The 9,584-nt window shown below is 30.8% G+C and overlaps 1 protein-coding gene across 1 annotated transcript in view; it reads right to left on the bottom strand.

Moving 5' to 3' along the window:
- Positions 1-4,065: 4,065 nt before the first annotated feature.
- LOC124539599 (disintegrin and metalloproteinase domain-containing protein 22) overlaps positions 4,066-9,584 on the bottom strand; it is a 95,310-nt gene continuing 89,791 nt past the window's right edge. The window contains exon 17 of the mRNA XM_047116895.1: positions 4,066-9,150. Coding sequence (XP_046972851.1) covers positions 6,777-9,150 — 2,374 coding nt within the window. The 3' untranslated portion in view covers positions 4,066-6,776. The remainder of the gene's footprint in view (positions 9,151-9,584) is intronic.

The following is a 9,584-nucleotide window of genomic DNA, read 5'->3' as shown; positions in this document are numbered from 1 at the left end:
GAACATTTATAATTTGTCATATATAAACGTTTCACACTATCAACAAATTTAACATAACTTAAAAAAATTAAAACCTCAAAGATTATTATGGTTAGTTTTTTTTTTTTTTAATAAAGTGATTTGTTTAGTGTAATTGTGATGACTATATAAGCTTGTGAGCAATGTAGATAAAGAGATGAGAAAGGTTAAATTACCAGTAAAACTAAAGTTATATCAATGTATTACATATAAAAGCTTCAGAAAAATATAATTGATTGAATTAGAATTATTAAAAATGTTTTTCTAAATGTAGGTAAATTGTTACTTTAAGTTTAAATAAAAAAAAACAAAGGAAATAAAGTCATTTCTCTTCTAGGGGTATATTTCCGATTTTGTTTGTTATTATAATTAAAAATATGTTAATTGTCGTCATGAATAATACTATTTCTTGTTGCCCTTCGAATTTAATAAACCACATCAGGTGTTGTGGTATTATGTATGTTTAAGTCTTCAGTTCTCATTATAAATATTGCCATTTTTAAATATAGTGGAGTCAATGAATACATAAAACAGGCAATCTTCGGAAGTCCTCAAGAACAGCTCCGATTTTGATGTTTTTTTTTTTTAAATTTTGTTTTTTTATATTATTCAAAATCAGAAACCTCTTAGAGCGGGGACGGAACTATTTATATTGTTTAAACAATATCAACGATATTTATGCACAAAAAAAAATTCTACTATACAATATCCATTAAAAACTTGTAAATATATTAATGAATGTTATAAACAATTATCTATAAGTTTGTTCTGTGTAGTAATGACATGGAATTAATTTGTGAACCAAAATATAAATTTTTTATTGACCATAGAAAATTCATTATGTTAAATACAAAAAAAGTACATTTAATTTTCATTATCATTTTGCATTTCGGAGACTTCTTCATCTTCTTCAAGTTGTGGGTGGTTACTGCAGTCATTTCCACTGCAAACTATGCAGGCTGGTGAGCAATGAAGACCACTTTTTCTGCAGCCACACGCTGAACCCCATCCTGTTTTGCAAGAGCAAAATATTAATTTTAAAACGTTGTCAGGTGCTGCTGGTTGTGTCATTTTGATTGGTTTTAAATAATTATCTCTTCGCCAACCCCATTCTTCAGGTGGTATCGATGAATTATTTTTCCATTGCTGAACTTGTAAGTAGACTCTTTTAATATGTTGTTTTGCTGCATCTTCTGTCGGAGGTAAGGAATTAAGTTGCACGCTTTTATTTTTTGAAGCTAATGCTATGAAACGTTTATATCGCAGTTCATTTAAGCATTTAGCAGTTTTAGCATCATACATTGTAAGAATACAATCAATACCAACATTAAAAAGCACTTCTTCATTTTGCTTTTCAATCATAAAATTTTCTGCTGCTGCATGTAATTTTTGATTATCATTAAAAACTTTAATAAAACTATTTTCAACCGACTTCCAAAAGGAGGAGGTTATCAATTCGTCTGTATTTTTTTTTTTTTTTTTTTTTTTTTTTTTTTTTTTATGTTTGTTACCTCATAACTTTTCACTGGGTGGACCGATTTTGATAATTTTTTTTTTGTTTGAAAGGTAGTGCTTCCCGTGGGGTCCCATTTTTTTTTAATTTTTTTCCGATGATGGTATCCATATGAAAACGACATAAGTCTTAAATTTGCATTATGTATATGCGCGACAAATCGGTGAATAACTGAAAATCACGTTAACCAATTTTGATAATTCTTTTTTTATTATAAAATATATACTTCAAGGGTAATTTGGTGAAAGTTTGGTAAGGTTCTGAGCACAGGATCCATGACAAAGTAACGGAACGGAAGGGAACGGAACAATTCTGAGGAGCACGTTAGCGATACTCATTCGAATCTTTTATTTATAGGTTATTTGGATATTTGAGTCACCTTCCTGGATGTGGTTATGTTTATGTAATTATCATAGTCGAATATTATAATCAACTAGCTACCCACTCCGGCTTCGCACGGGTGCAATACTGATACTAAATATACTACAGAATTTGTTTATTTACGACATCACATCGCAAACTTCTAAAATTATCAGTGTTTCTTTACTATAATGTTCGTGTATTATATACACAAACATTCCCCTTGAATCACACTATATTTTAAAAAAAACTGCATCAAAATCCGTTGCGTAGATTTAAAGATATAGGGACAGAGAAAGCGACTTTGTTTTATACTATGTAGTGATGGAACTCTTATACGGCTCGCAGTTATCTTTAATCAAATTTTGTGTATGTGATGTGATGTCATATGATGTCCGAAATATAGTTGGTCTTTTTCAAAGATTTTTTGCTGAGTTCGCTTATAGCTCTTTCGAGGGATCCTTGTAGTTTACGCCGCGTGACATATTCAATCCGCATTTTCGAAAGTCTATTTTTGCTTTATTCGAAAGTTTATTTTGAAATTGTCCCCGGAGTATTTTCTGATTCATATAAACGGCACGCTTAATCTATCCATATTAGGAAAAAAATGTAAGTCTACATCAGCTTCACTTAAAATCAAAAAATAAATAAAATTTTAACAAAAAGAAAAACCGACTTCCAACAAAACACTATTTTAAAACAAATAAAAATAAACTAAAAAGTAATAAAAATAATTGCATATTTAACATATTTTTGAGAGTCCTCCTAGGTAAAATGAAATGAAAAATATTAGACTACTTAAAAGTCGATTTACGATTATATAACGTAGTTATAATTATTGCTATATTTGGAGTCGGTGTCAGCCAACCCTATACTATATCTATCAAAAAACAATACGATAATACTTTAAGAAATATGTTTCTTACAAATTACCTTTTATACGATATCATACTGGGTCAATCAAGAGGCTCGTATCGCTTCTTTCTTTTGATTGTTGAAGCGTGTGCCCGTGGCTGACACCGGCTCCAAATATAACAATAACTATAACTACATTATATAATCGTAAATCGACTTTTAAGTAGTCTAATATTTTTCATTTCATTTTACCTAGGAGGACTCTCAAAAATATGTTAAATATGCAATTATTTTTATTACTTTTTAGTTTATTTTTATTTGTTTTAAAATAGTGTTTTGTTGGAAGTCGGTTTTTCTTTTTATTAAAATTTTATTTTTTCCTTTGTTATAGAAAGCGGATGTGGTATCACATCCAGTGAATGCATAGTGGTTTTAAAAAAAAAAACATTTCTTTATCATCAGGTGCTAAAACCATTAATAAAACTAACACATCAATATCTTCAGCTACAACAACTACTTTAAGAGAGGAACAATCTATAGCAGATTGCACAATTAATCGATCAGCATCACTTTCGGCTTGACTCCACTCAATATTATTTTCGCCTAGTTTTCTGCAGAGAAGATTAATAAACCTATTTTTATTTTTGCTATTACCTAAAAGTTTCTCTTTCGTTGTATTTAAAGGCATGTCTTCTTCAAATAAATAATCAATGGAAGTATTGCCGATGTATCTACGATTTCTCTCAGACACTTTAGTTCCATCATTACTATATCCATCAAATACAACTTTAACATTAGTGCCATAAATTCTATTGTACGAATAGTACCTATACCTCACAAAACTTTCTAATGCAACGTTCAATATTATATATATGTTGTTACGGATGCGCTGCTTCTTTAGCTAAATAATTCTATTTAAAAAATTAGTGAAGAAAATCGCCTTGACATATATATTTAAAAAAAAAGGAATTTTTTTTATTTTATTTTAATATTAAATTGTTGTTAAAAACTTCTTTGTAACAACTATTTGTTACAATGAGATTATTATATGGAGATTTTTTTACAAAAAAATAGAGACCAAACTTAATTTTTTATATAAATATCGTTGATATTGTTTAAACAATATAAATAGTTCCGTCCCCGCTCTAAGAGGTTTCTGATTTTAAATAATATAAAAAAACAAATTTTTTTAAAAAAAAAACATCAAAATCGGAGCTGTTCTTGAGGACTTTCGAAGCAAAGGCTTCATTGACGCCACTAATAAGTAAAAAGAAGCCATTTCCCGTATAACAATTATACAGATGAAATAAACAAGACACTTTCTTTAGCAAATTGCATTTATTCATACGCAAATAAAATATCGCTATGTTCATTTAATAAGCTATAACTAATGAAATCCCTTATTTAAATACATTACCTTTTACATTTCAGCTAGGTAAGAACAAAAAAATTAAATTCTGACAAACTTTGCAGTCTCGATAAAAAAATTAAATCTAGTTCATTTTAATACAAAACACTTTCAGTTCAATGCAATTCAAAAACTTCAAATATTTCTAATAATTAATTTTCTTTGGTTCTATAAGCAATAAAAATAAATGTACTTTCTGAACTCATTAATCATCACAAAATTATGACAGAAATTTAGCGTGAAAATTATAAAATGAATAGATAATATTAAAGAATATAATTATGTAATTTCTATAGTAAGCAGAAATTTAAGTATTAGCTATTAGTGCAAACATAGATTCAAATAAATTGATAAATTAATCTTTGCTAAATGTTTAAAAACATATCCATGTATACATAACGTTTTAATCAGAAAAATTTGAACGAATATTTGCACCAACGTTGGATTTATAATAATATATAAATGACTATTTATTACTTTACCTCAATTAGCTGCAATGCGACTCAATAATCTTAAATTGTGAATTGCACTCTGTGAGAATAATTATCAGCACTTTATTTTGTAATTATATCAGAAATTTGAGTACTTCGTGATTTTTATATGCCTTTATAATTAAATTCAACCCTTTCCTCTCGATTTTTGATTGCCAATTATGGCACAGATTATTCGCTTTGTAAGTTAATTAATATGTATTAACTCGAATGGTTGGTGCGTTCGAAATACAAAAAAAAAAAAAATAACAAGGTTCTTTATGAGTTTGGCGCAGAAGAAATGATACATTATTGATAAAACCTACAATAAGAAGACTTCAATTATCTGCACATATATCGACAAAAAACGGTAAACATACAAAATAAAAAATTATTGTACAGAGTGTAATCCATAATTTCCTGTAATATGTTTACATATTTAAATATCACAACAAATAATATGGATGTAATACAATACTATTTACTGCTTTCATCTTTCTTTCATAACATATTATTGCATTTGCGACGAATCAGCACCACATATTTGTACCAAGCTGGCAGTGGGTAAATGGACGTTTAGCATTCTGTATATTAATAATTATTGCATTAAAATATTCAAGGTCATTCCTGGTCTTCTACAATAGAGTGTCGATGAAGATTTTCTTAAGTGTGGTTTAGATATACGTAAATCTTACTATTAAACATGCTAGCGTAAAAAGAACTAAATTGAATTTATTATTCAATATTGCATATTGTATTCAATATTTCTCAGCAATGACCTGAATATTTTTGTCTTTAACAAAGTAAGCTACATTTATCACACACTATTTCTAGCACCATTTGCGGAATAGTCATTCATCTGTTTCATTTTCACAAAAAGATTTATACTTTTTTTGTATATGACAACAATCACTCATTATTTATTTATACAAATGATTAAATATTATCTATATTCTTTATAAAAATACAAATTAATTTATTCTATTTACGATTAAGACACTTTGATCGATTTAACTAATAGTAAGGGGGAATTATTTACAAAAGCCTTATATTATGGATTTTTTAGTTCGAAACTTACAATAAAATTTCAGCGTAATCCGTACAATGTTTATAACTAAATTATATACACATACTTACTAAATTAACTGTAGTAAATTAGCTATAATTCAAAATGCCTTCCCATATCAAAATATGAACACTTTAATTCGATAAATTAAATCTTCAAACTTGTTTTTTTTTTTAATAATATTTTATACCATCAATGACAAAACGTTCAGCTTTTGACCAAACTCCATAGACAATAATTGTGTTGTATGTTGTTCAAAATTCGAATTACAGTATTTTGACAGCTAAGATTCTTAAAGATATAAGAGTCTTTAATCTTTATATTTGTTTTAAAGTTATTATAAAATACGTGATGTTATAATTTCACTTGTATACTACAAGTACGATTGTAGACGATTTTGTTAAATATAATCTGTTTATTTTTTTTTTTGGACTCCATCGGTGATTTCTCTTTTATTTATGTTTTCCCAAAGTTATATTGAATTTTTCCCTTTAACTTATTCCCCAATATAATTGCAAATGTCTCTAGTTTACAATGCTGAAACTTATTGTGCATAAGTATTATACTTTTGAAATTATCAAAGGAAATAAAAAAGTTTGAAAACGATGTCCTAAGTCAAATGATTTGTATATGCAAAATATAATTTTATTTGATAGATTACACTTTGCATTAAATTTGATTTAACATAAATTGGGATTCTCGACAGAACAACAACACAGTTTCTTTCATAACAACACATTGTCTATGGTTTTGATAATTGTTAATTTTCCATGTTACTATTGTATACATATTCTGTATTAAAACTATGTACACATAAATGAATGGTTTTAACAGTAAATCGACTAGACATTACTTTTTGTATACATACAGCTGCACATTTATCTAGCTACGATAAAGCTTTAATAACTTCCCAGAAAATATTCTCATACCTTTTCATATTCTCAACTTTAAGAGAAACGTCACCTAACTATAATCACAATAAAGTCATTACATACACTAAAATCTAAGGTTTTGTAAAATAACTTATATTTGCTTTAATGAGACGATGTGCTTCAAGATTTCAAAATCTTAATAATAATATTAAATTTATTTTTTCGCTGTAATCTCTTTTCCTAATGATTTTCTATTTTCGAATTTCTGCTGCAAACTTGCAACGTTAGACGGCTTCGCGGACAGCCTCGTTGCGTTCGTCTTTACATTCGAATCAGTCTTTTGTAGTATCGTACTTGGTTTCGGTACGATTTTTGGTCGATTCTTATTTAAGCTATCCGCTATTGCTTTAACATTAGAATCAGTTTTTGAATTAGTACGATTTAAGGGCGGATTCTTATCAACTTTATTATTAACATTCGATGATGAATTGACGGATTTTAATACTGGTGTTGTTTTAATAGTTTGTTTCTTCTCGACTGGTGGCGCTGGTCTTAGAGGAGGTCGGTTATCGTTAGGTTTAGCCACCGTTGTCGGCTTCGTTGCTAACTTTGGTGGTTCTATCGATTTATTATTATTAATCACATCTGGCGCTTTAACGTTCTTTGTATCTGCGACAGCGCAACTTGAAACTAGATCCGGACTATTGGGTATAGTTTTAAGTGTGTTTATATTTTTAGTTACAGATTTAGGCGATTGTGGGACAGCTTTAAATGTCGATGTACTTCTAAGTCCCGGTGGAGTGACTTGTCTTGAGAAAGTTGGAATTTTTGAATTAACTTTTAGAGTCGGTGACGGAGGTTTTTCGATTTCTACCTTAGTATCATTCTGTTTTTGTACATGTGTGGGTATATTTACCGCAGAGGGATGCAAGTAACCACTACTGGTGGTTGACGCAGCACTTGATTTAGCTCCGGAGTTATTGTACACACTCTCTGGCCTTTTGTAATCTGTGTTCATGTAGGTGCTGTCTCTACTGTTATCGGCATTTTTCTTATTTTCCTTTTCTTTCTTTCTTGATAGTGTAGACGCGGAATATATAGATTCAAAGTTTCGATTTTGAATCTCGTTAACAATTTCTCCGAGCAGACCCATGCTTTCAGTACTTCCTGAATTAGAAGTAATGGGTTTCGGGACGTTGTATTCTTCAACGGGTGCCGTTATGGTTTTTGGGGGTAAGCTACCAGGTAGAGGTTTATAGTGTTTTTCAGGGCTCTCCTCTATAATCGCGTAAATATTGTCACCAGACTCTTCGTCAATGTGAGCAAGTGGTGCTGCTTTTTCTTCGATACAATCAACGTAATCCGTAGATTTGATTTCGGTTTGTATTTTTGGGTTTTGGTATATTGGATTTTTCTCGTCGTTAACTTTAGATTGATTAGGTAATGGTGGTGGGGGAGCTGTTGGCCTTCCAACACAAGACAAAGGCCTCGCTACACCGGGCGATTGTCTCATCGAGCCAAAACTCTGTATTGCTGGTTTCTGCACTGCAGGCGCTCGCATGCTTTGAGCTCTATTAACGAACGCTTTTTGGTCGTCGATATCTTCAGAATCAGAAACAACCGGTACAGTATTAACAGACAGTTCGATATCTTTTTGCAAAATCGGATTAGATATTTGCAAATTCCTCAGCGCAGCCTTATCCACTTTCGCAATTTTCAATTGATTATTTGCATTTTTTGGTAAAGAGTGACTTCTTTCTACGGGTTTACGTTCCTTTTCCTTAGTTTTATCGTTCTTCAGAAATGAAGCAATCCTATTGAGAGAGATACCTTCTTTGACTTTTTTCGGTTCTTCAGGAAGCGGCTTTTGAGGGACATTACCACCAGAGTGCATACTTAATGGTCGTTTGGGTAAATCAGGAGAAAAACTTGGAACCGTTGGGGCTGCGCGGATGGGTCCCAACGTTTTAGATCCTTGAAGTGGTGAAATTAACTCTTTCGCTGTACAAGTGGACGCTTCAAGAATAGGACTCGATATTACTGGTCTACAAATTGAATTAGACTGGACTGGAATCTCCTCGGATTTATCAGAGCCTATTAAGGCTTTAATTCTATTCTGTACCGAACTATTCGTTCTCTTGACAGAGGGACTACTTTTCGGGCTTGATTTCGTCGTTGTCGGTACAACAGGTAAAGGTGGGGCGGATCGCAGAACTGGTTTCAGAGCGCTTTGATTTAAATTCTGACTGCTACTTCCACTCCTACGCACAGGAGTTATTTTGGCACTTTTAGTTACACTGTCAACTTTTTGGCTATCTTTATCTGTTTGCGGTTGGTTCTTATCTATCGGCGTCAAAGAAAATCCTTTGAAATTGCCAAAAAAGTTAACCGAGGGATTGATATTACCAGATGGACTGCGATCTGAGTCACTTCTTAGGAGACTCGAGCTCATGTCGTCAGGATTAGAGAGAGTATGCACATTGACGGGTTGTTGATTGTTTTGCGTGTTACTTTGGAAATTGGCAGCGAATTTACTCGCGCTTCTCGAAAGACGACGTTGCAAACTGTTCTTCTTTGGAGATTGGACTCTGTAATTATAATAAAATGTTTTAATATTACTTGAATTATAATTTATTATCATTATATTATATAGTAAACGAATTTTTATATAATGTAGTAAAATAAATATATAAGTATTTGCTATGTAATATAAAGTAGTTTATTTACCAAATCTGTAGTAAAATATATATATAGTCATGGTGTTATATAGCGTTTATGTTAATGATTTTAGAGAATAGAGGCCATTCATTTATTATGTAAGACTATTTTCACCAGTTTTTGACGTTGTAATTTCAAAAGGTCTTAAGGTTTTGAATTCGCATTCGAGCGAACTTTGGCAATTGCGAGGTTTCCCGCTCTTTTTAAATAATTTTAACTTTGCGCATTTTTATGATCTTACGTAACTCCTTCCCACCCTCTTGGAAGAAAACATAAGACATGTTCGACCCCCCTCCACACTAGA

Source organism: Vanessa cardui, chromosome 23 (genome assembly GCF_905220365.1).
Source record: "Vanessa cardui chromosome 23, ilVanCard2.1, whole genome shotgun sequence".
Taxonomy (NCBI): Eukaryota; Metazoa; Arthropoda; class Insecta; order Lepidoptera; family Nymphalidae; genus Vanessa; species Vanessa cardui.
The sequence above is the reverse complement of the archived record's forward strand: the minus strand, read 5'-3'. Positions and strand labels throughout refer to the sequence as shown.